The sequence below is a fragment of the Pelophylax lessonae genome (assembly GCF_965119305.1).
Source record: "Pelophylax lessonae genome assembly, chromosome: 1".
NCBI lineage: Eukaryota > Metazoa > Chordata > Amphibia > Anura > Ranidae > Pelophylax > Pelophylax lessonae.
The window spans coordinates 694,795,614-694,822,495 of NC_138768.1; the positions used below are offsets into that span (position 1 = coordinate 694,795,614).

At 41.3% G+C, this 26,882-nt stretch overlaps 1 protein-coding gene across 5 annotated transcripts in view; it reads right to left on the reverse strand.

Annotated features, from left to right (window-relative positions):
- NEK1 (NIMA related kinase 1) overlaps positions 1-26,882 on the reverse strand; it is a 334,451-nt gene that overhangs the window by 18,864 nt on the left and 288,705 nt on the right. For all 5 annotated transcript variants that reach the window (XM_082243984.1, XM_082243982.1, XM_082243981.1 and 2 more), the window contains 2 exons: positions 9,849-10,006; positions 8,636-8,871 (listed from right to left, as the gene is read on the reverse strand). In XM_082243984.1, the coding sequence (XP_082100110.1) occupies positions 8,636-8,871; positions 9,849-10,006 (394 nt within the window). The remainder of the gene's footprint in view (positions 1-8,635; positions 8,872-9,848; positions 10,007-26,882) is intronic.

Genomic DNA, 26,882 nt, shown 5'->3' on the forward strand with positions numbered 1-26,882 from the left:
AGCTAGGGCCAATCACAAGTGACTTCCTTTTATAGCGATGTCTCCTCCTCCTACACCCATTCCCACCCACTACTCCCACTATAGTATTTCATGTTGATCTACTGGGGTCACTTCCTGTTCATGACAGGAAGCGTCTAAGCCTCCATCTTACTCACCCTGTTGCTATCGTAATTCCCACTACACCCAATTGTATCCACCATACTCGCTATTAATTCTTGCTCGTTTACTAACATCACTTTCTGTTTGCAACAGGAAGTGTGATACTCTCTATCTTGCTAGACCTTCTCCTTATCATAACTCCTACTACTTTCATTGTGTTTTTCTTCTCTTAAGGGTAAAGTAGCTTCCTGTGTATACAGGGCCGGCGCTACCTATAGGCGGGGTAGGCGCCTGCCTAGAGCGCCCATCAGCCAGGGGCGGCTAACTGGCCGCCCGTCTGCCCGTTCTAACATACACACTGGACATGACACCAATCACACCATCTCCTCTGTGCTCCGATCGCCGCTCTCTAAGCTGGCTCGGTTATCTGAGCTCAGCAATGGGCGGCGACTCGGCGAGCGTCCTGTGAGGCTGTGATCATCGTGATTTATGGTCATGTGTGGTAGGGGTCATGTGCAGGCAGTGGGGCTAGCCTATTGGTGATCGCAGTCTTCAGAGTCCCGCCTCTCTACAGGTGGGGGCTGTGTCTCCTCTGCTCCCGACCCGATCTCCTGCTTGTGACAGTCTGGGAGAGCAGATGGGAGATAAGAAGAGCTGCTGTTCTGCACAAGAAAAAGGGGCGTTCAGGAGGCTGCAGAGTTGCTGCCTGAAGAAATACTGGAAGAAGAACTGAACTAAGTGTTAGAGCTTCAGATGCAAAGTAAGGAGCTCCTCCAGTGATATCCAACACTTCACTTAATGTAGAGGTCACCCAGGAATCCCTTCATGCATGTTAGGACGGTTTTTTGTTTTTAGTTATTACCTTTTCTGAACTCTTAAAGCATTAGTAAACCAGACTTTTTCTTTTTTTTTTAAATCCCCTGCAAGACCATGCATAATGTGCTAGTATGCATTGCACACTGATACTAGCAGATTATGATATACTTACCTCAGAAGGAAGCTCTTCCGCCAGTGTTCTTTTCAGGTTCACATGCTGCAGCCATCTGATTGACTGCTCAGCAATGACATCACACCTGCACATGACTGACTCACCATACAATGCTCACTGACTGGCTGTCCTCACCGCACACTGCTCACTGACTGGCTGTCCTCACCGTACACTGCTCACTGACTGGCTGTCCTCACCGTAAACTGCTCACTGACTGGCTGTCCTTACCATACAATGCTCACTGACTGACTGTCCTCACCGTACACTGCTCACTGACTGACTGTCCTTACCATACAATGCTCACTGACTGGCTGTCCTCACCGTACACTGCTCACTGACTGACTGTCCTCACCGTACACTGCTCACTGACTGACTGTCCTCACCGTACACTGCTCACTGACTGGCTGTCCTTACCATACAATGCTCACTGACTGGCTGTCCTCACCGTACACTGCTCACTGACTGACTGTCCTCACCGTACACTGCTCACTGACTGGCTGTCCTCACCGTACACTGCTCACTGACTGGCTGTCCTCACCATACACTGCTCACTGACTGGCTGTCCTCACCGTACACTGCTCACTGACTGGCTCTCCTCACCGTACACTGCTCACTGACTGGCTCTCCTCACCGTACACTGCTCACTGACTGGCTCTCCTCACCGTACACTGCTCACTGGCTGGCTCTCCTCACCGTACACTGCTCACTGACTGGCTCTCCTCACCGTACACTGCTCACTGACTGGCTCTCCTCACCGTACACTGCTCACTGACTGGCTCTCCTCACCGTACACTGCTCACTGACTGGCTCTCCTCACCGTACACTGCTCACTGGCTGGCTCTCCTCACCGTACACTGCTCACTGACTGGCTCTCCTCACCGTACACTGCTCACTGACTGGCTCTCCTCACCGTACACTGCTCACTGACTGGCTCTCCTCACCGTACACTGCTCACTGACTGGCTCTCCTCACCGTACACTGCTCACTGACTGGCTCTCCTCACCGTACACTGCTCACTGACTGGCTCTCCTCACCGTACACTGCTCACTGACTGGCTCTCCTCACCGTACACTGCTCACTGACTGGCTCTCCTCACCGTACACTGCTCACTGACTGGCTCTCCTCACCGTACACTGCTCACTGACTGGCTCTCCTCACCGTACACTGCTCACTGACTGGCTGTCCTCACCGTACACTGCTCACTGACTGGCTGTCCTCACCAAGTCTCAACCCCCTCTTTCTGATGGCACACAGTAAAATAATACAAAAAAAAGTGCCATTAGAAAAACAAAACAAAAAACACTAACAGACTAACAGGTTGCCATCCCCATTTATGCCCGATTTAGATCATTTAGTTTTACTGTTTTTCTCTTGGGGGGGGGGGGGGGGAAGCAAGCAGTTGATATTGCCTAGGCGCAACATAGTCTAGCAACGGCCCTGAGTGTAGTCAAGGGGGCGGAGCCAGGGGCGGTGCCAAGGGGGCGGCAAAATGAGGTCTCGCCTAGGGCGTCAAAAATCCTTGCACCGGCCCTGTGTGTATAACCGGAAGTCATATTGCCACCAAATTAATGCTCCTTACTCTTTCTTATACTTATAATTGTAATCCTATTACTTCACCCTTCTCTTTAAATTATATCTCTCTGTCTATATACGGGGGATCAACTAAATATCTGATAATCCAAATTTTTTATAATTATCGACCAAATAGGATATGGTACTAATAAATAAATGCTTTTACATAATATTTTACAATCAAGAAAAATTTGTGAATGCTGGCAACATGCATATTCATTCATTAATAAATCTATAATCATTAAAGTAGAGACACAATTAATACATATGGGAAACATATATATATTACATATGTTGAACATTCCGCAATCAAAAATTATTTTAATAGCAGTTTACATCACATTCCACATTTAACCCATTGGGAGCTATACTTTGGAGTTGGTAAATCCACTTAGTCTCGTTTTGTGAAACCGTTCTTTTCATATTGGTGCCCCTCCAGTGTTTAGCTATTCGATCGATACCATAAAAAATTAATTTAGTGGGATCTCTATTTGGATATCTCAAACCACTTCAGAATATATCACAATAGAGATCCCACTAAATAAATTTTATATGGTATAGATCGAATACTCTGGAGGGACACCAATATGAAAACAGCTATTTCACAAAACGAGACTAAGTGGATTTACCAACTCCAAAGTATGGCCCCCAAAGGGTTAAATGCGAAACTTGATGTAAACTGCTATAATAATAATTTTTGCTAGCGGAATGTTCAACATATGTAATATATATATTTCCCATATGTATTAATTGTGTCTATACTTTAATGATTATAGATTTAATAATGATAGGAATAGGATGTAGTAAGATAAAGGCTTAGACACTTCCTGTCATGAACAGGAAGTGATCCCAGTAGATCAACAGGAAATACTATAGCGGGAGTAGTGGGTGAGAATGGGTGTAGGAGGAGGAGCCATCTCTATAAAAGGAGATCACTTGTGATTGGCCCTAGCTTCTGAAGACGCATAAAGCAGGGGACCACAAGTGACGTCACATCCATTGGTTGGAACCCACGCTGCGGCGGTGTCCACCATAACTATTACTGCAAGCATTTTCTTTAATCTTTTAAGTGTATTCGCATATATATATATATATATATATATATATATATATATATATATGTATTTAAATAAACAAAACGATTTTACGCTATGGATGCTTTCCTTTTATTCCTAGAAATACAATTTTAGGAGTAGCCATTATGGAGGAAGAAGAAATTACATCTGTCCTGTTCCTATCTCACTGCTGAGCCTTGGGACGTGAGAAGGAGTAGTATCCCAAACACTCTTTGTTCGGAGATAAGCACTACACACTGGTTTACATCAGACTGTTGTTGAGTGAGAACTCAGGAGGGGAGCACAGAGTAGCACGTTGATTTCACTTATCCATTTATCAAGCACGGGCACTTTGAAAGCACCAAAGGACTTGAATTTATGCACTGCACCTTATTGTGAATGGATTTGTTATGTATTGTTTATGTATTGCATATAATACATTTTTTGGTTATGCAAAAAATATATAATTAAGCAGGAAGCCTATAGAAATGGTTTTGTTGAATTGAAGCACTCAACAAGTTGATTATGGATAGCCTATGAATTGCACTTTAATGGAAAACAGATTACGCACTTAGTAGAAGGTATATAGAAGCAGCGCTGATTTATTCCACTTTTCTTACAGTTCATATAGTATGTGAGCAAGAGGAATCACCGCACACCAATGGCTATCGAAAGGGAATATAGTCACATCATGTGAATATATGGTAATCCGCTTACCAGACAGTGTTGACTCAAGTGATAGAGAAGTCAACAGCATGAAGAAACAAGGCAAGATGATATTCGCATACTCTCGCTGGACTGTCCGTCATGGTCTATTAGGTGTAACTAGTCTTACGATTCATTTGTCATTTAATGCATGCTTGAGTACGGCCGTCACGCCTCTGAAGACGTAATTTAATGAGGAAACGTGTAAGGCGGGACGGGACCTCGTGACTTAAGCACGCTATTAGCCGCGGCCATTTTAACCTTTGTTTACAAGGCTTTTCTAAGTTTTATTACTTATAAGTGCAATATTTCTCAATAAAGTGAACCTTATACTTGTTGGTAAGATATTACCCAGACAGACGTTGCCTATGATGACACAGCCTAGGTCCAGGCATTGGGCATATAGTGCGTCATATGGCCCAGTGATTTGTTGGCAAGCCTTGTGTACCCTTGGGATGTTTCTGCTGAGAAGCAGGATAATATCAGCATTTTTGTCAAGAGTTGGTATGTGGTCAACTATGCCTCTCAAGAGAGTTTTCCTCTACACCATAAGGTAATTTCGAGATTTTTGGGTCAACCCAATGAGCAGTATCTAGGTAACTTAGTCCAGGTAGGTGGGAATAAGCCTTGGCAATTTCAAACTACAAGAGAAGGTCAGCATTTGATGGTCTCTGCTAGATATTTTTGGGAAGTTTTGCAACCTTTTAAATAAAGCATCCTTAATGACTTCTGGGCTGCCAGCGCATTTTGAAAATGAAAAATACGACAGACGACCGAGGACTGAAGCATAGTACACATCTTTAGTTTTTGGGTTAAACCCAGAATTCAATGCCTGAGAGCGTTGATTAGGGGCCAGTCGGCTGCTGTTTTTCCCTCATGCTCGTCTGCAAGAAGGCTGGCTTCTGTCAAACCAGCTGCCATAGTCACGTGCTGAATGTCGGACGGTTTTTATTGAACCAGCCGATGTCACCCGACATTCGGCCCAAGTGTACTAGACCTTATGCAATTAGAATACTATCTCACGCAAGAATGGGACAACATTCCTCTCCAAAAACTCCAGTAAATTGCCTCCTCAGTTCCTGAAAAAAGAAGGGATGCCCCATTGTGAAAAATATGGCCCTGTCCTAACATTTTTGAGGTGTTGCTGCCATTCATTTCTTTCAATTGATTATCATAATGTCTAAACTTTAATAAAAAAACATGTATTTTACAGTAGAGTAGCAAGCAAAATACATAAAAGGTTAAAAAATTACACCATATCTAGGTATATTTTGCTTAACCACTTAAGCCCCGGAAGATTTTACCCCCTTCCTGACCAGGGCCTATTTTGCGATTCGTTACTGCGTGACTTTAACGGACAATTGCGCGGTCATGCGACGCTGTACCTAAACGAATTTGACGTCCTTTTTTTCCCACAGAGCTTTCTTTTGGTGGTATTTGATCACCTGTGTGATTTTTACTTTTTGCGCTATAACCAAAAAAACAGCGTAAATTTTCCAAAAATAACAATATTTTTCACATTTTTTTATACGAAATTCCCCCCCAAAAAAAGTAAAAATTTAAATTTTTTAACATTTTGGGCCAATTTTTTTTTTTACCATATGTTTGGTAAAAAAAAAAAAAAAAAAAAAAAAAAAAATTGCAAAAAAGCATATTTTGATTGGTTTGCGCAAAATTTATTGCGTTTACTAACAAAGGGAAAGATTTTTGTCATTTTTGTTGTTTTTTTTTTTAACGCGTAATGGCGGCGATCTGCGATTTTTTTTGCAGGACTGCGACATTGCGGCAGACAGAACGGACCCTTGACTGACATTTGACACTTTTGGGGTTACCAGTGACATTTCTACAGTAATCAGTGCTATACATATGCACTGTTACTGTAAAATTACACTGGCAGTGAAGGGGTTAACTTTTTTTGAGAGAAGGGTTGTGTGTATCCCTAGGGGCGTGTTTCTAACTGTGATTGGCTGTGGCTTGAGGTGTAGGAACAGTGATCAACGGTCCTACATAGTAGAACCGTGTGATCACTATTCCTACACAGGGGAGAATGACAGGCTGCTTGTTTACATCAGCCGCCTGCCTTTCTCCCTCTCCACCCAGCGATCGCGAGTAACCGGCGGACATCGGGTCCGCCGGTCACACACGCGGGGGGGGGGGGTCCGTGACCAGGCGGGAGCGCGCGCGCTCCCTAGACCCTCACAGGCTAGCGACGTAGTACTACGTCGCTATGCCTGTGAGGGGCTGACCGCCGACGTAAATAGTCGTGCGGCGGTCGGCATGTGGTTAAAGCGAGAGCATTGAAAGAGTTCACTAATTGAGCTTTGTATTGCCCATTGTACATGTAGCAAGGTTTCCAGGCCTGTGGCCTGATGTGGGTCTGCCATCAATACCGGTACTCCAGCCCATGTGAGCTGTGACCCTGGGTGTAACAACTGAAGCAGCGACAACTCCGGCATCTTTGTTTGTGGTTTTTTATTTGATTTAAAGGGGATGGGAGAAGGGAATGAGTGGGATACTCCTTGAGGCTTGAACTAATTACATGTGGGACTTTACTCCTGAAAAATGCCCATTGGCGCTTCCTTGACACCAGCCGGCGCCAACCAACGCTCGTTAACACTGTACATAGCCTGTAGAACACGAAAGTGCTGAATCCTCAACTATGAGTCCAGAAGATCCAGGACTTAGAACTGTAGAACTCCTGACACTGTTGTGCTGTGGAAGTCACTGAATACTGTCCCCCGCTTTAGCTAGCTTGAGGTAGTATGAAATAGAACACTTGAACTCTTCAGGGTCCACTGACTATGCACCCCCTCTGTAGCTTCAGGGTCCTCAACCTAGGTACCCCCTTTACAACTAGCTGGCATTGAAGCCCTGACACCCTACCTAACAAATCACAGCCCTGTTGTTAAGCAGACAAGGGCCACTATATCTTTACCTAACACCTACCTGTAGGGTGCTACATACATAAATAGCCTGTTATGCAGTTTAAACTATGTATAACAAACAATAGAGAAATATAGAATAAAAACAACAAGAACCAGGTACCATAGTACAGAGAGATACCTTTAAAACCACATAGAAAGAGGATTATATTTGGGTTCTATTAGTTGTCTACTGGGAAGCATAGAACCCAAGGAGCCCTATGTGATATAAAAGTACCTAAGGTGTTGGAATAAGCGGCAAAATGTTTTTCATACAAGTATTGTGCCTTGACTCTATAAATTACCTCAGTGACATTAGGAGCAGTAATGGACTTCCACTTTGATGTAATAGGTAAGTGTGCTGCAATTTGTATGTGGGTGACATTAGGTATATTAGTTTTAGTGAAATTAAGTAATGCAAGGTAGGGGGTTGGGTGTATGGGAAGTCCAGTTACCAACGTTATGAGGTTAAATAGCGTGTTAGAAACATACGTAGGCTTTTGCACTCCCATAAAATAAGTAATATACCCCCCACTTGTTACACAATGTCTTTAGCAACCAGCTGATTCTTTGGGGAAGATTTGGGAAAGTCTTACCAGTGTTAAATAACTTCTATATAGTATTTTTAGCATAAGTTCCCAGTGGTTAACACAATGAGAATGTCGGTAATATGACTGGATAGTATGTTGCCACTCGGTGGCAGAAAGTTAGAACCAAGCTCCTTTTCCCAATTAACCATATTAGAGGACTTTCCAGAGTGAATTTCCCTTCACATTGGATAAGGGAAAAAATCATGACAGGCCTCCGGGTTTGTAGAAATTGCTTAGGAAAGAGTCCCAGGCTTCCTTATGGACTTTATAGTGTAAGTCTGGATGATTAGTAAAGAAATGATGCAGTTGAATATGAGCATATGAAAGAGGTTCAGGTTGTTTTGAAAATAGTTCTTTATATGTCAGAATATTACTTTGCAACCAAGGAGTACCCTTAGGTTGGGAATTAAATAATTATAAATCCAAAGTGGGATATTATCACAGGTTACAGAGGACTCTGCGGATATCGGGTTGATACTCTTAAAAGTAGAATTACTCTCTTCTTTTTATTGGTTATACTTACAAAACCACACTAGACACATTTATAGCAAACAAAACTGTGTAACTCCGTACCTGTGTACTCAGTACATGCCCCAGCGGTACAAGTAAAACTCTAATGAATTACCACATGCATGCAATTTGAGCAACACCAGGGATACTTTTGCACTATCCCAAACATGTATAAATGACAACTGTGGAATTTACCTGAATGCCACTCCTCATTAATTATGCTTCCACTGCTCGGCTGATTCTCCTCATCTTCTGCTTCAGCCTCCTGTGCTGCCTCATTTTCCTCCTCATCCTCATCCTCCATCTTACTGGGTAGCAGTCCATCTCCAGACTCTTCAGCTTCACATTCTGCTTCTTGGGAATCCTCTTTTAATAATTGTTCCATTGATGCCTGCAGCTCCTGCAAGTCTCTTTCTGTGTCCCCAAACATACTACAAAGCAGATCAAAACATAAGTAGCTGGACCCATTACCAATTTTAAAAGTCATGCCGTAATGGGTGTTGTGCCTAATTTTTAAAGTCCATTTTGGAAAAAAGCAGATTTGGAAACAGTGCAGACAGGAGGATTTTGAAATATCATATACAGTGATTACAATCACTCAACATGGGCAGATTGATAGTATGGCATGCACAATGAATTTTGACCAAAAATGCATTCCTATATATATATATATATATATATATATATATATATATATATATATATATATATATATATATATACACACATATATATATATATATATAGCTGTTCTGTAGAAGAAGTGCAGGATTTTCCTGATGTACAGTATTTTCTGACTGACTCTGCTGCAGCAGATTCCAGCAAAGCCACCACATTCCCTGTATCCCTCCTGTAGTCTCTGTGGGTGTGTGGGTGATTGGTTCAAAGAGTTATTACGCAGGCACTCAGACATTTCCCTGGTGCCAAGACCATGGGTGTATGGGACTAGACAAGTCCTGGCCAAGTGGCAGTTATGGAGCAACTTACAGGTTATGTACCGGCCTGCTGTGGTATTGTAAATAATTGAATTAAAAGAATGTAGATGTTATAGTGAAAATATAATTACAATTATAAATTTAGGTATTCCTTTTGGATAGAGTGATAGTGATAGAGTTCATTTCTTCCTGTAACCCATTAGGAAGACACCAGGACAAGAAAAAGGAGGCACTGTTGTTGCTGAAACAGGAAGGCACAGATGGCAATTAATAACATTGTCATCCCCACTCTACCTAAAATGTGTTTTTTGTTATGGTCGGTCTCCCTGTTGGAGAAGTAACCCCTAACTACAAGCTAGAGCTCAGAAATTAAAACATTTGAGAAGATAACAAGGTACTGTATTAAATGTTCAAGTTCCAAGGACACCATTTTCATCCATCCTGGGATAAATTACAGAAACAAATTTCCTTACGTGTCTTCAGAATCTGAATGATCTGCATCCTGTGCTGGTTCATCCTCAATTTCTTCTATCTCCAGTTGCTCATCCCCCTGCAAATCAGCCACACTTGGAACATCCACCAAAGTCTTGAACAGTTTAGAAAGATCGGGCAATGAGCAAGTCCTCAGCATCTGCAAATTAAATTTGCATATCTCAGTCTGTGCTTCACATTAAAATGGACCGTAAAACACTGCTAAATCCTGCATTCCAAGCTTATAGGGGGAAAAAAAAATTCATCAATACCACACTAGCCCATTGGCTCATTAGGGTGAAAGATATCATGGTATTCGAGACCACAACAACAAAACCTAAAGTGGTTGTAAACCTCAGGCATGCAATATGAGCAAAGCACCTCCTCCTATACGGTGTACTTCTCTCTACACAAAGCAATGAGTGTGATTTCTCTCTACTGCCTTGTTCCTCTGTTTTCTGCAGTCACAACCGACAACTCTTCTTGACTCCAAGAGAGAAGGGCATGGGGAGGCAAGCTCAGGACACCGCCTTTAATTGATAGCCACAGATGTGCATGTTCCCTGTGTACTGTGTGAAGGGTGGTGTGTGCCCTCTCTCAAATGAGGGCTCAGAGCTCTCCTCACTGAGTTCCACGTGTAGAGACTTCAGATCTCCGCCCCCTGCTTTTCAGAGCTGAAAGACGCTGTGTAAAAATGTGTATTTTAGAATGTGGCATATAAACAGGTAGAACTTATGTAGGAAGATTGATTTCATGTCTGTGTATCATTTTAGGCTGGGCACTTCACTGGGTATATGTAAGTGTTTTCACCCACTTTAGGAAAAAAATCTGATTCCCTTAGGCTTAAATGATTTTACTGGATCCAATCTAAGCTTTCTGCTAAATACACCTCGGCCCTTCTAAATAGTGCTAATTGTACTACGTAAAATATGAGCAAAGCCCTATAGAACTGCCAATAGGCTGACTGGCCTGGCCTGGGGGCCTGGCGCCCTCACTTCCCTTTCCCATTTGAGGGGGGCACAGCAGATTCGCTAACCCTTTTTCACCAACCCCATCGCTTCTATAACCACCCCCCCACCCTCCTCTCCCTGGGTCCCTTTTTCCCCTCGCTCTTCTTTCTACCAACACACTTCCCTCTTATTCCACCAAATCCACAGACATATACCTATAGATAAATATTTAAATACAAGACTGCAATTCTGAAAATAAAGTTTAATGTGACAGTTTTTCTAAATCATTAATAATCAATTTAAGGGTTGCATATATACTATAGGGAATATTTACTAAAACTGGTGTAAACAAAAATCTGATGCAGTTGTGCATAGTAACCAATCAGCTTCTAGGTTTTATTGTTAAAGCATAATTAAAAAAAGCTGAAATTAGAAGCAGATTGGTTACTATGCACAGCTGCACCACATTCTGTGTGCACTTGGAGAAAATGGAGGGTTGGTACAGGGATATGCCGAACCAGCCTGGAATCCCTTCCCCAAATTATTCATACAAGAAAACAAAACACTGGTGTCCCTGGGGAATTTGAATGGATAGGCTGGAATAGTCAGTGTAGTAAGAGGCGTATAGGAAAAGTATATAAAAAGTAACATTTATTTGGTTAAGTTAAAATTCAACAAATGACATACAAGAAATAAAACATTAAATAACATTCCATATACATATCCTGGTAGGGATAGCAAATCAAGGGTTCATGAGACAGGTAAGTGTATCCTCCAACATGTTTCGGAATTTTTCAAAATTCCTTCTTCAGGGAAAATATATACACACCCGTGCAATCACCACTTGCGTATCTAGAGAGATGTGCAAAATACAAGTAATATTATATTGAAAGAGTATATATGTAGAGAAACATCTCATCATCAATAGGAGAATCCCAATGATCTAACAAAGACAGAGAATACCCATGGTAAGTATGTATGGATCTATATATTCCAAAGCATATATATATCAATATGAATGACAATTTAAAAGACAAATATTGTATATATGAAGGTATCAACTTACCCACAAAGGGAATATGGAGCAAAAAAACGTCCTTGTGGTCGTATCTTTTAAAAGAAATATGGAGATGGATGTCTGTGTCGCATTGGGATGCAGCTCATTCATAGAGTCCACTTGTATTGCACCATGGTATATATGGGTATGGCCTGAATCCACCAAATATATTAGCTTTTGCAGGGGGATAAGAATCCCTTAACAGCGTGGTAAAGTTTTGGTGTCCCCACTGCCAGTTTTACACTACTCCCTGATGGTCGTGTCCACACAGTGGTCACGAGGAGCGTCTGAGGAGGGATGGATCCACACCTAACAAGGATGCACAAATAGGGGGGGGATTAGCTATCTCAGACTATTAGTCATGTGTTGAATAAAGTGAGGGAATCACTTTATTCAACACATGACTAATAGTCTGAGATAGCTAATCCCCCCCTATTTGTGCATCCTTGTTAGGTGTGGATCCATCGCTCCTCGTGACCACTGTGTGGACACGACCATCAGGGAGTAGTGTAAAACTGGCAGTGGGGACACCAAAACTTTACCACGCTGTTAAGGGATTCTTATCCCCCTGCAAAAGCTAATATATTTGGTGGATTCAGGCCATACCCATATATACCATGGTGCAATACAAGTGGACTCTATGAATGAGCTGCATCCCAATGCGACACAGATATCTATCTCCATATTTCTTTTAAAAGATACGACCACAAGGACGTTTTTTGCTCCATATTCCCTTTGTGGGTAAGTTGATACCTTCATATATACAATATTTGTCTTTTAAATTGTCATTCATATTTATATATATATATATATGCTTTGGAATATATAGATCCATACATACTTACCATGGGTATTCTCTGTCTTTGTTACATCATTGGGATTCTCCTATTGATGATGAGATGTTTCTCTACATATATACTCTTTCAATATAATATTACTTGTATTTTGCACATCTCTCTAGATACGCAAGTGGTGATTGCACGGGTGTGTATATATTTTCCCTGAAGAAGGAATTTTGAAAAATTCCGAAACATGTTGGAGGATACACTTACCTGTCTCATGAACCCTTGATTTGCTATCCCTACCAGGATATGTATATGGAATGTTATTTAATGTTTTATTTCTTGTATGTCATTTGTTGAATTTTAACATTCTGTGTGCACCAGTTTTAGTAAATCTTCCCCTATACATTTTCTTTTTATGTGCATATTTGTACTGCCACATTAGGAATAATTGTTCATTGTCATTTCATTGTTGTATTTAATGACAACATATTGTTAATGCTGTGTGGAAAATAAAGAATATACACAAAAAAAAAAAAAAGTTTTGATGTGCCCAGGCTTTGTAACAACAGTCATGCAGATTGCAGCATTGATGACATTTACAAAAAATAAAAGAAAGTAATGCTGACATTAAGGAAAAAAAACTAATTAAAAAAAAAAAAGGACTAATTACTTAGGACAGAGATGTCACACCAAAAACAAAAGGTGACCTTCATCTAATGAACTGGGCACACCAGTGAACTGATGCTATCAACTCCCCAATGCAGCTGCAGATAGAAGGGTTGCATTTAGGTTAAAAGGTTGCGGTTTTTGTGATTAGCTGTTGCAGTCTGTTGCAATGCCATACTGGAAATTACCGTATTTTCCGGCGTATAAGACGACTGGGCGTATAAGACGACCCCCCCTAATTTTCAAGTTAAAACATAGGTTTTGGGCTATACTCGCCGTATAAGACTACCCCCCTTCCGAAGCAAGGCAACGCCATTGAAAAACATCAGATTTCTCATAGATCTCCAAGGTACCCTAGTACTGCAATACATGTATTCTCTCATAACATCTCCAAGCTACCCCAAGTATTACCAGTGGATGTAATCTCAAGACGCTGGCTGTGCGGGAGTCCTGTACCGGTATACCGTATGTACCGTAGCTTCGGCTACTTACAGTATACCGCGCTGAGCCAATCACAGTGAGCGATGTATTCTATTATTGAATGCAAAGCCTGCTCGGATTGGCAGAGTCAGAGAGGCGGGCTGATGTTACTCCGCCAATCCGAGCAGGCTTTGCATTCACTCGGCTTTGCATTCAATAATAGAATACATCACTCTCCCTGATTGGCTCATCTCAGTACACTGTATGTAGCCGAAGCTACGGTACATACGGTATACCGGTACAGGATTCCCACACAGCCAGCGTCTTGAGAGATAACATCTACCGGTAATACTTATAATTAGGTTACCTTGGAGACATTATACTCGGCGTATAAGACGACCCCCCATTTTTGGGGGATTTTTTTGAGGTTCAAAAGTCTTATACGCCAGAAAATACAGTAGCTTTATGTAATATTTATCCTGACAACTTGATTAGTTCTTTACCGAATCTCTACTGGTTTTCTTGTATGAGCAATATGCTTGGGTCAGCCACATGGTGTGCACTCATCAGGCATTGTATCGCCAGCCTTACATATGAATAACGGTGCAAAAATTTCGATCCTGTAACAGGCCAGTGTAACGGATTTTTCTTCAATAAAGCTGAACAAACCTACACACAAGTGTAAGAGATTACCCTACTTTCATCTTGAAAAGCAAAAAGTCTCTGTAGTGTAGATTGATGCTTTACAGCACGATTGTTTATAAAGCACAGCTAGAGGAAACGCTCTTCTAGGAGAAAAGCCGAAATTTCATCATATAAAAAGGGGCTTTCAGTAATGTTAAACACAGACATTAGGAGAATATGGAAGTAATTAGAAGACAATTGTCTAGGATGATTTTCATTGTTAGGTTAAAAGAAAGTCTTGCTATTTAGGCATTTATAAAGCTGTGAAATCTCACACTTGTTTTCTCACACTTAATCCTGCCCCAGTATAAAAGCACTTCCAGACATCGACTTTGATAAAATGCAGTCTGAAACAAACTTCACATCTCTTGGGCACAAACTGCCTTTCCAACAAAATGTAAGAATGTAAAACCCTGAAATAACATTTTCATTCCATCTACTCTCCTATGACCTGGTTTAAGCTGAAGGATAATATTCCTTTTGTGGATTTCTTTTACATAGTAAAGTAGGTTAAATGCCAGGTCCACCCTTAACTGACATTTCAGAATGTGGCAGAGATGTGCTTGAACATGAATCCAGCACAGGAAATGTATTGAATTCATCACAACATATTCTTTATGCAAACTACCTTCCCATTTGAAACTTTTTAATGATTGCAGTAATTTTGTATTGTGTAATTGTCTTTAACCATTTTGCTGCCAGAGCACTTTTCACTTTTTTTACATGCATTTAAAATTTTTTAGTTTAGGCCGAAAAATTACTTGCATCCCTTAAAACATTATTTTCTAAAAACAGGGACCCTATATTTTGGAATTAATGCAATAGTTTAGGAAGCATAAGACTGCGCAGCAATATGTGATGTATACTGCAATCAACATTTTTGTATGTAGGCACTCTTGATGCATGTGTTTATATTTATATGTGTATGTATGTGGAAGTTAAAACTTTTTTTTTGGGGGGGGGGGGGGGGGAGAAGAGAGACTTTAGGTACTTGGGTACAACTATTTTTTTTTTTACACTTTTTTTCACTAAACTTAATTTTTTAGCACAAAGATGACCAAAAGTCCTGTTCACTATTGTAACGAACGTTTAGTAGTCTACATCCCTTCTACTAGGTGGCATGGAGTTCCTAAGCCTGCAGGTGGGGGCATGGAGCCCAGAAAACCATGGGTGGGGGAACAATGTACTGGGGCTGCGAAAGCAATCAGACAGCTGTACATTGCTTCTATATGACAGTTGGCTTGCCGGCAGTGGAAAAGGTACCCATAGACTTGTAAATATGGTTTTTAATTAATTTAGGGTTTGCCAGATCGGCCCACAAGCTCATATTAGTGAGTGCCCGTTAACACTGCAAGTTGAAAAGGCTCTGAGCAAATGACCAGGTTAGAAAATCTGTTCAGATTCTAAATAATGCACTTGGGGAAAAATAATCATATGCTAGAGTACACAGTTGGGGATTCAGTGTTGGCCAGAACTACAGGGAAAAAGAACCGGGGTTTCTAATATAAATAGGATTACAAAGTACAAGTAAACAGTGCGGCTTGGCAGTTGGTAAAATGCATAGAAGTCTAGGGGTATCACTAAAGGGAGCACCAGCAGGAAGGAGGAGGTGCAGATTCCACTATATAGATATTTTGATCAGAGGGGAATCCTGGAAATCATGGTGCTTAAGGGTTAAATGTTCACAAACAGCCACTTGATATGTACCTGTCTATTATATACTTAAATATGCAAATACACAATGTTAAACTAGTGATTGCTAAAAGATGGGTCTAAGAGGGAGTTAGGTAACATGAATATGTTTTAATATGTGTCTTGTTATGTGCATATATGTGGATTTTATATTCAAATTTCAAATAAATATGGTTATTTTTACATATTAATGGGAGTAATCACACACGCTTTTCCTGCAGTTTCTTGTTATTTAAGCTATTGATTTATATAGATCAATAGGAACACGTATACATTTGAATAGAAAAAGGAAGGTTGAGCTTACATTCATTTGGGTGTGGTAATTGTAATTGTGTTTAAGGAATAGTGGAATAGCTCCCTTTCTATATTTTGTGGGACGTTTATTTTATACCTTGTAGGACTCCAAACTGTGCTGTGCCGCTAATTTATAGGTATGGCCTGCGATCTGTATACCTTTAATGTCTGCGTTAGATCTTATTCGTTGCAGAAGGGGTTCAAGAGTCAGTACAAATAGGATAGGGGTGAGGGGGCAGCTCTGTCTTTTTCTGTTACCAATAGGGAAGCCGTTTGACAGGTGGCCGTTAACCCGGACCCCAGCTAATGGTGTAGTATATAAGAACATGATGAGGTTAAGGAGCCGGTCTTTTAGTCCGATGTGGCGAAAAACAGCTTCCATATAGTCCCAGGCCAACCTGTCAAACTCCTTCTCAGCATCTAGGGACAGGTACAGACCTTCGTGTTTTCTCACGTGTAGCCAGTGGTGGAGGTTCAGTGCTTTGATGGTATTGTCTCTGGCTTCTCTGCCAGGGACAAATCCTACTTGATCTTTCTCTATTAGTGAGGGCAAGAGTGGTAGGATGCGATTAGCCAATATTTTTGCAAATAGTTTTAGATCCACGTTTAATAGAGATATGGGTCTATAGTTGGTGACAGAAGTATTGTGTTTCCCCTCTTTCGGAATAACAGTGATATGCACTTTTAGTAGCCTATTGGAAGATGCATTGGATAAGGGGATAGAGTTGAATGCTTTCAAAAACGGTGATGTGAGAATATTTGTAAAGGTTTCGAAATATGCTGCTGTGAAGCCATCTGGGTCGGGACTTTTGCCTACTTTAAGCTGTGTGATTGCCCTTACGAGTTCTTCTTGTGATATGGGTTTATCTATGTTTTGGGCTGCTGCTGATGAGATAGGTTTGGGGCTATATTTCCTAAGGAAAGCTTTGATAAGGATATTTCCTTGGAAGGTACAATTCTATTAACCGGTTCCCGACCGCCCGCCGCCGATTTACTGCGGCAGTGCGGCTCTCCTGCGCGAAATGACGTAGACCTACGTCGGTTGCGCGCCTGCAGCTAGGGGGCGAGCGAGCGTCGCCGGCGGCATTCTCCCGCCCCCACTCGGCAGTGGCAACTCCGATGCACGGGGCAGACAGCTCCGATTGCCGCCTGGCACCTGCGATCGCTCCCCGCTGAGAGAGAAGAACAGTCAGGTGTTGTAAACACAGCTGACTGTTGTTCTCTCTGGAATGATCACAGAGCTCCTGTGATCCTCCTATATAGGACCACAGGTCTCTATAATCATTTCACAAGCCTCGCTCCCCAACAGTTAGAATCACTGCCCTAGGCTCACATTTAACCCCTTGATCACCCACAGTGTTAACCCCTTCCCTGCCAGTGTCATTATTACAGTAACAGTGCATATTTTTAGCACTGATTACTGTAGTAATGTCACTGGTTCCTCAAAAAGTGTCAAAAATGTCAGTTAGGGCTCAGATCTGTCCGCCGCAATGTCGCAGTCCTGCTAAAAATCGCAGATCGCCATCATTACTAATAAAGATAAAAAAAAAACAATAAAAAGGACATAAATCTTTCCCGTAGTTAGTAGACGCGATTACTTTTGCGCAAACCAACCAAAATATGCTTACTGCATTTTTTTACCAAAAATATGTAGCAGAAAACAAATTGGCCTAAAACTTTAAAAAGTTTTGATTTTTAATTTTTTTTTTTTGGAGAATGTTATATAGCAGAAAGTTAAAAATATATTTTTTTCCAGAATTGTCGCTCTTTTTTGTTTATAGCACAAAAAATAAAAAAAAAAAAAAATCGCAGAGGTGATCAAATACCACCAAAAGAAAGCTCTAATTGTGGGGAAAAAAGAGCATCAATTTTATTTGGGTACAGCGTCGCACGACCGCACAATTGTCAGTTAAATTAACAGTGCCTCGCAAAATATGGCCTGGTCATTAAGGGGGAAAATCTTCCGGTCCAGAAGTGGTTAACACTGGACATCAAGGCCTGGTCATTAAGGGGGAAAATCTTCCGGTCCAGAAGTGGTTAACACTGGACATCAAGGCCTTCTACTCATCTATTCCACATTAAAAGGGCTTACAGGTCATTGAAAGAACTTTTGAGTAGTAGGGCCATAACAAGTGGAAACACAATGCATTCATAATCAAGATGCTAGAAGTTTTACTTACCCTTTACACGTTCCAATGTGATGGAAAGTATTACGCAAGGCGCATGTCACCGCCATGGGCACCAAATTTTCCCTGGCGTATGCCAATTTATACCTGGGGGAATGGGAAAGTTGGCTCTTCTCTGGTGGAGTGTCAGTGTGCCTGTGTAGTATTTTGTCCTGGTACAGGTACATCGTTGACGTTCTAGTATTTTGGACAAGAACACCGGAGGAGATTGAGATTTTCATTAAAGAGTTGGCGGTGAATCCTTACAACCTTAAATTCACCAGTGAATGACACCGTGAGATTTGGTTGTGGAGATCACCGATCAACACACGCTGAAGACTAAACTATACAAAAACCCACGGCTACAAATAGTTTACTTCATGTGGATAGCTTCCACTCGCGACCTATAGTTTGTGGCATTCCAACAGGCCAATATCTTAGAGCACAGAGAAATTGTTCGGATCTGATCAATTTAGAATCTGAAGCAAAGGGCCTAAGAAATGGATTTCAGAGTAGGGGATATAGAGATAGATGGCTCAATGTGGCCTACAAACAAGCCAAGAGAATGATAAAAATGAGCTTCTATTTAGAACACAAGGAAGAAAATAGAGAAGGAGAAAGAGGTATGTTTATGTATACAATACACAGAACTAGCCTTCAAGGTAAGGGAAATATGTGGGAGGCATTGGCCCTCATTAACTTATGATACAACAACTAGTAAGTTTGTTTCTAATACCCCCAAATGTATATATATGGAAGGCAAATTCTTTAAAGGACCCTTTGGTTCACAGTGACATATAATGGAAACCCCCAATCGGACATAGGAATGTTGGAATGTGGAGATGTGGAATATTTGCCCCTACATGATGGAGGGAGAAAGGTTGGTCTTGCCGAGATGAAGGACCCTCACATGCAATCGGAGGGTGACGTGTGACACCATGGGGGTTGTCTATTTCATCATTTACACCTGTGGGTCCTGTCGGAAGACCTCCTCAACGTTTGCAGGATCACATTTACGATATTGACAAACACCATTTAAAGGCCCCCATAGCCCATCATTTGTGCTTACAACACAATAGGGATCCAAGATGTCCGACCATGTGGGTAATTGAAGCAATTCCTGAGAGTAAAAGGGGTCTTAAAGCAAGAGGCGAGATGGATCTGGAACAAAGCCTCCTGGACTCAATGATAGTCTGAGCTTTCTCAATTTTTGCCAACATTATTTATATTTATTATCTATATATATTTTTTTGTGAGGGCTCCTCTCTCCCTCTCCCCCCCCCCTCATAATTAATGAGGTGTAGAGTGTAGAGAATGTGTAAAGATTTAGATTATGTTATTGGTAGGTGTGCGATCTCCCATTTGTTATGTGTGAATATCCTCATCTTTGATCATTTTATTAGCACTGACAGTGGAATGGGATATGCTGAAGAACTTTGGTGAGGGCCGAGAACCATGTGAGATTTGGAGATATCCATCTTTGTCTTTGGAAAGGCATCCAGTCCCTGGGTGATCTCCGTACAATATAGACTTTAAAATGAGTTAGTCACTAATTTGTCCCCAAGTGTCTTCTGTCCATGTATTTCCTATTTAAGAAGGGGCGGAGAATGATCGTGTTGCCGTGATATGCACCACAGTGTGCGCTGCTTAATGGCGTATTGCGCATGTGCAGTGCATCGATCGGTGCGATGTTGTGACGTCGCCATGCACCGCATAATGCGCATTCGCGATGCGTCGTTTGGTGCGCCGTCATGACGCCATTTTATAAGGGAAGAACCCCATATAAACAGAGAAGAAAAAAAGTCACTGCAGGACAGCCTCTGAAGCAGCCGGGATGCCCGGCGAAACCGGTCAGGCTCAAACTACTTGCTCCCTCAAAGTTTTACTTCGTGTGGTGCACCAGATCTACAACTTATTATTGGAAGCCTACTTAAAGAGGTCACTGCCAAAGAGGACTTTTGAAGGATAAGTACCCTTTCATGATTCCATGAAAGCAGGGTGTAACATTGAACACCTGTAATGTTGGCAAAATGACTGCATCATGGCTTGTAATACAAAGTAACATGCTCCTGCCAATGAGGATTAATGTGGGAGTGGGGTAACTGGAACACTATATTAATTAGATATGCAATGTATTACAGTATATACTGAATGTTGGAGAATTTTACAAATAAGATATGCTGTTTAAGTGGGGTGCATCTGTGTACATCATTGGGATTATTTGTCTGATACACAGACATGTGAGGAAGGTGAAGATCATACCTTAATTTATATAATTCAACTTTGAAAAAGAAAAGGATACATCTGCTTTTAAATGCCTCCTCTGGACCACGAGTGTTGGCCATTCACAGCCCAAGCTCATTGATCCTGGATTTAAAGAGATAGGACTATGATTTTGTGTCTCCATATTCAATCCTCAGAGACATTTATATCACTGGGATTGTCTGTCTGATGCACACTCGTGTAAGGGAGGTGAAGACTCTACGTATATATATATATATATATATATATATATATATATATATATATATATATATAACACATCTGCTTTCAATACCTTCTCTGGACCATGAGTGTGGACAATTCATACCCCAAACTCATTGATCTTGGATTTAAAAGGGACAGGACTATGTGATTTTCAGTTTCCATATTCAATCCTCAGATATTTATAAATCTTAAAACAGCATTCCTGTTGGGATAATTAATCCTTGGATACAGCTTTGAAGCAGGCAACATATACATTTACTACAAACCCCAGAAATTAATTTTGATTAGAGGGGAATCCTTGAAATCATGGTGCTTAAGGGTTGAATATAGGGATTGACCGATCATTGGCAACACCGATATATCGGAGGCCGAAATGTACATTCCACGATATATCCTGGATGTTACTGATATTTTGGGAAAGTGCTGTACCGGAGTGAGACCTGCAGCTAGAGGCATCACCGTGGTACCGGCGTCCATAGCTGACGGTTGGCTGTCTTGTAATGATAACCGATGCGGCTGAGAAGCCGCTCGGCTGTCATTACAAGGAGCAGGAGGGGACGTCCCCCCCTTCCGCGGCTCGCCCGGGTGTCCTGTCTTACCGGGAGACCCGGGCATCCTGCCTGCACAGCCGCCAAAGACCCAGTTGAAAGCTGCATTCGGCTCTGATCGGGTCTCCGTGTAAAAAACACGGAAGTGATGTCATGACATCACTTCTGGGTACTCTGCGCCAAATTAAAAAAAATGACAGCATTCAAAAAAGCCAAACTTGGTGTTTTGAATGTTTGTAAGTGCAGAGGAGGGGTTTGGGGTCTTTTAGACCACCAGATCCCTCCACAACAGATCCTGTGGAAAAAAAAAACGTTTTTTTTAAATGTCCGAAAATATCTGCCAATGTCGGCCGATACCGATATCAGATGACCAAAATATCGGTATTAAAAAAACGATATCGGTCGATCACTAGTTTAATGTTTACAAACAGCCACTTGACTCGTACAGGTCTATTATATACTTAAATATAGAAATACACAATGTTAAACTAGTGATTGATATAAGATGGGTCTAAGAGGGAGTTAAGTAGCATTTATTTGTTTTTATATGTGTCTTGTTATATACATATATGTGAATTTTATATTCTATTTCAATTAAAGATGGTTGATATATTGAGTGTAATCACACATTCTTTTCCTGCAGTTTCTTGTTATTTAAGCTATGAATATATAAATAGATAAATAGGAACACATACATTTGAATAGAAAAGGGAAGGTTGAGCTTACATCCATTTGGGTGTGGTCATTGGTATTATGTTACCCAAAAACAGTCAACAGCGGGCTTCTGTCAGACAGGAAGCTGTACATATGTGCAAAAAGTCAACCAGTTTCTGCTGAACCAACTGTTTTCAGCCAATTTTCAGCCTGTGTGTACTCAGCCTTATGTGCCATACACACAAAAGTTGTATAGTGTTTTAAGGATGGGCATGATCCAATATCTGCATCTAATTAGGACATGTCTCTGCAAAAAATTTTTTCTTTAAACTCATTCCTGTAGCAAAAAAACTGTTAATATTCTGTGTGGCAATGTTGTCCAGCTTGTACTGCACACAATCTGGAAGGGGCAACTGCAGGGAGGACAGATCAACAGGGTTCCCTGGGTCGGTTCCTATGAAGAAAAGCACGCCACCCAAGTTGCACCAGAGTCTTTTTCCTATACGTGGTATATATGGACTGCAATAAGCAGCAATGTTTTGCAGGGAAATAAAATGGATTTTTGTAAAATCTTACCGTAAAATCCTTTTCTCTTCCGCTCATTGACAGATGCAGTCCTCTTGATTAATATCAAATTGGGTTATACTGCCCTCTACAGGAGTAGGACACTAGGCAGAAGGAAAACGTTCTGGCCACACCTTAGGGGCAGTCCCAGAGGGTATATCCTCTCTCTCCCTGCTACAGGATGTCAGTTATGTCACAAAGCAGTGTCAGAGAATTTAACCCAACCCAATTTAAAAGTAGAGGGGCGGGTACTGCGTCTGTCAATGAGCTTAAGAGAAAAGGATTTTACAGTAAGATTTTACAAAAATCCATTTTTCTCTGTCGCTCATTGACAGACGCAGTCCTCTTGATTAATATCAAATTGGGACGTCCCAAAGCAGTGCCACAAATGAGGGGTGGGATAACAGAAATCAAAATCCAATCTAGAAGGCCCAACCGGTGCCAACTAGAAATTTTAAAGGCTCATCAGACAAAAGGATGAGACTCAACTGAAAATCCAACAGAAAAAAACCCTCGAGGTAGACCAACGGTCTCCTCAAATTGCGGCCTGCAAAACCTTGCGGCCAAAAGAGGCATCCGACGATGCCATCACATCAACTTTATAAAATTTTGTAAAGGTATGAACCGACGACCAGGTAGCCGCCTTGCAAACCTGGACCACTGACGCCTGATGGCGGAAGGCCCAGGAAGCACTGAGCGCCCGAGTGGAGTGCGCCTTAACAGGGAACGGAGGATTCTGACCCTTAATAGAATAAGCCTGTATCACCGTCTGTCTGATCCATTTGGAGATAGTCGCGGCAGATGCAGGCAACCCCTTTTTGGGGCCATCCGTGATCACAAAAAGTGAATCCGTTTTACGAAACGAGTCCGTAGTTTTCAGGTATACCCTGATTGTCCGAACCACATCCAAGGAATGTAACGCACACTCCCGAGGATGACTGGGCTTAGGATACAGGGAAGGCAATACAATGTCCTCATTCAGATGAAACTCTGAAACCACTTTAGGAAGGAAGGATGGATTCGGACGAAGAACCACCTTATCCCTATGAACCACCAGATATGGGGAACAACAAGATAATGCGGCCAGTTCTGACACCCTGCGTGCAGAAGTAATGGCCACCAAGAAGGCCACCTTCTGGGATAATGTAAGCAAGGGAATCTCCCTGATATTTTCAAAGGGAGGTTTCTGAAGAACCGACAACACCAAATTAAGATCCCAGAGCGGTAAGGGCGCACGCACTGGCGGAGCCAAGTGCCGCACCCCCTGGATGAAATTCCGCACCAAGGAATGGGTAGCCAAAGGTTTCTGAAAGAAAATTGCTAACGCTGAAACCTGACCCTTGACAGTACTCAAGGCCAGCTTCTGCTCAACCCCCTGTTGCAGAAAAGCCAAGATTCGGGTCACCGAATAGGCACGTGGAGGAAATCCAAGGGATTCACACCACGCAATATAAGACCTCCATGTGCGATGATAGACCTTTCTGGAAGTCGCTTTCCTTGCTTTAATTAAAGTAGGAATAACTGAAGTGGACAATCCTTTGTCCTTCAGCACCTGAGTCTCAATAGCCAGGCCGTTAAAGCCAGCGATTGTAAAGCAGGATGGAAGATCGGTCCCTGAGACCGCAGATCCTCCCTGAGAGGAAGTCTCCAAGGAGCGTCCGTGACCAGCCTGCCCAAGTCGGCGTACCCGGGTCGATGAGGCCAGTCCGGAGCTACCAGGATAACTGGAATTCCCTCCACCTCTATCCTGCGAAGAATTTTCGGCAGCAACTTGAGAGGAGGGAAGGCATACAGTAGCTGATACTGAAATATGTGCTAGTGGGGTTGTGAACGGCGCTACCGTGTTAAAAATACACTTGGTGAATAAATAACGTAAAAAATGTTGAAAGTGCTTGATATTAAATAAATAGATATAATTTATAAAGTGCACATGTGACTCATAGTTTTCAGAGACTATTTATAGTGAAGAAACACACATACCCTGTGCCTTTAAAAGGTGCGATAATAAAGTGCATAAGTGCTAGTGCAAAACAAAAGACACAAAACTGAAATAGGGCAGTGGTTTTTTATTTTTCATTAGACATACCATGTGTGATGTGTGTCCAATCTAGAGAACAAATCACAAAGTGGTTGTGCACAATAAAAAAACTCTCAAAAGTTCTGTGCTGCAGTGAGCAGAAATGTGAAAATGAAACATTCAGTTGCAAATGATTGTGAGCAAAAGGACTTTGGGCTGCAGATACCTGCGTGACCGCTAGGTGTCGCACCCTGTATACAACCTGGTGAGGTTTTTCTGCTGGATGGATACCGTTTAGGGGTTATTTCCTCCTCTGGTTTCCTGATGTGCTGCGTGGTGCCTCAAAAAAGAAACACAGAGAAGAGAACCCCCTGGTGCTGTATCTCAAAACAAGAGCAGAAAAAATGTAGTAACTCACGGGGAAGATGCAGGCTGTCCGCGATCAGTGGTGGTGTGTGCCGGGAAGCTTCCGCGTTCCACGGCTCTGGCTCCGAATGCCGGAAATGACGTGTTGACGTCGAAGACTCCGCCCTACCGGTTTCATCAAATGACGTCTACAGGAGCGGCGTCAACGTACTAACTTCCCGGCCATTAAATAGCGTCCCATCTCCTAGCAACAACAGGGCCTCCCCCGCCGCCATATTGGTGCTGTCAGCTGAAGCCGGACCGAGGCCATCTTGTGCCTCAATGCAATGCCCGCCTCGCTAACCCTAATAGGAGTGTTTAGCTATCTGTTCATCATTGCGGGGACAGCCTGTTCGGATCAATTTAAACAACAACTTAAGAAACTTTATTGATGAAAAAAATTATTTTTAAAATATAAAAGGATGTGTAAAATAAAAAAGATATAAAAAATATTAAAAAATTAAAAATTATATTAAAAAATATTTTAAAATTGCTAAAAGCGACGATGCATATTCCTCTTTAAAAACATTAGTCTGACTATAAGATGTGGAGTATTTTTAAAAAAAATATATATACCACACACTTAGGGAACAAACCATGGCATCATATAAATGGCAGATGTTGGATGAGAAGGTTCAAAAATAGGGATCAAAAAACAGTTTACAATCTGATGATACCACGGCGTGTACTGTGTGGGTTATTCACAGACGTGATAAGTTATTTATCATAATATACAAAAAAAATTTATAAAAATAAATATAAAATAAAGAATATTTTTATAAGATGAAAAAAAGAGAATTATTACAATATGACTGTGGACCAAATTCCATTGAAGAGACTTGTGTGCACAGTCAAGGTTTATGATCCACGGAATATCACAGAGATTAGAAATGTAGAATCCGATTGATGCCAGTCTTTTTGTTTTTTGTTTTTTCATATGTTTTTTTGGAAGAAAACAAAAAACCACAAAAAAAGGGGGGAAAGGATGTAGGATGAGAAGGCTAATAATGGAATCTTGTTTCAAGGGTTTTATTCTATATGTTTAAATCTCTCTATCAAGGGTATGTATAGAAATGTACTTCTTTTTATCTTCATACTTTTTGAGAAGTATGTATAAAGAAACTATGTGAAAAAAAACTATGTGAAAAAAAGTGGCTGGGAAGATAATTTTTTCATATAACGTAATGGCAACAAGTCGTTTATAATATAAGAAGCTGTTCAAAGTTTTATTGAAGGGTCAAAGAATATTCTTAAAAGATAATTCAAAATTATTATATAAATATTCAGAATAATATATATCTTTAGAAACTTATTTCCGAAAGTGGCTTTAAAGGAGTTTTCAAAAATTTTGTTTTTTCAAAAATTTACTAAAAACTTGGAAAGAAGGAATAAAACGGATAAAAAAGGGATAAAAAACTATACATCTGTAATAAAACAGTTCAGATCTAGATCTGCGTTCAAACCATCGGGGCGGAGGGATCTCATTAAAAAAATCCACTTGGTTTCATTTCTGGATACCATTCTTTTCTTATTTCCTCCCCTCCAATCCCCTTTTATTTTGTCTATGCCATAAAACACTAATCCTGATGGATCTTTAGAGTGTTTTTCTTTAAAGTGCCTGGATAAATTATGTTTATCAAACCCCTTT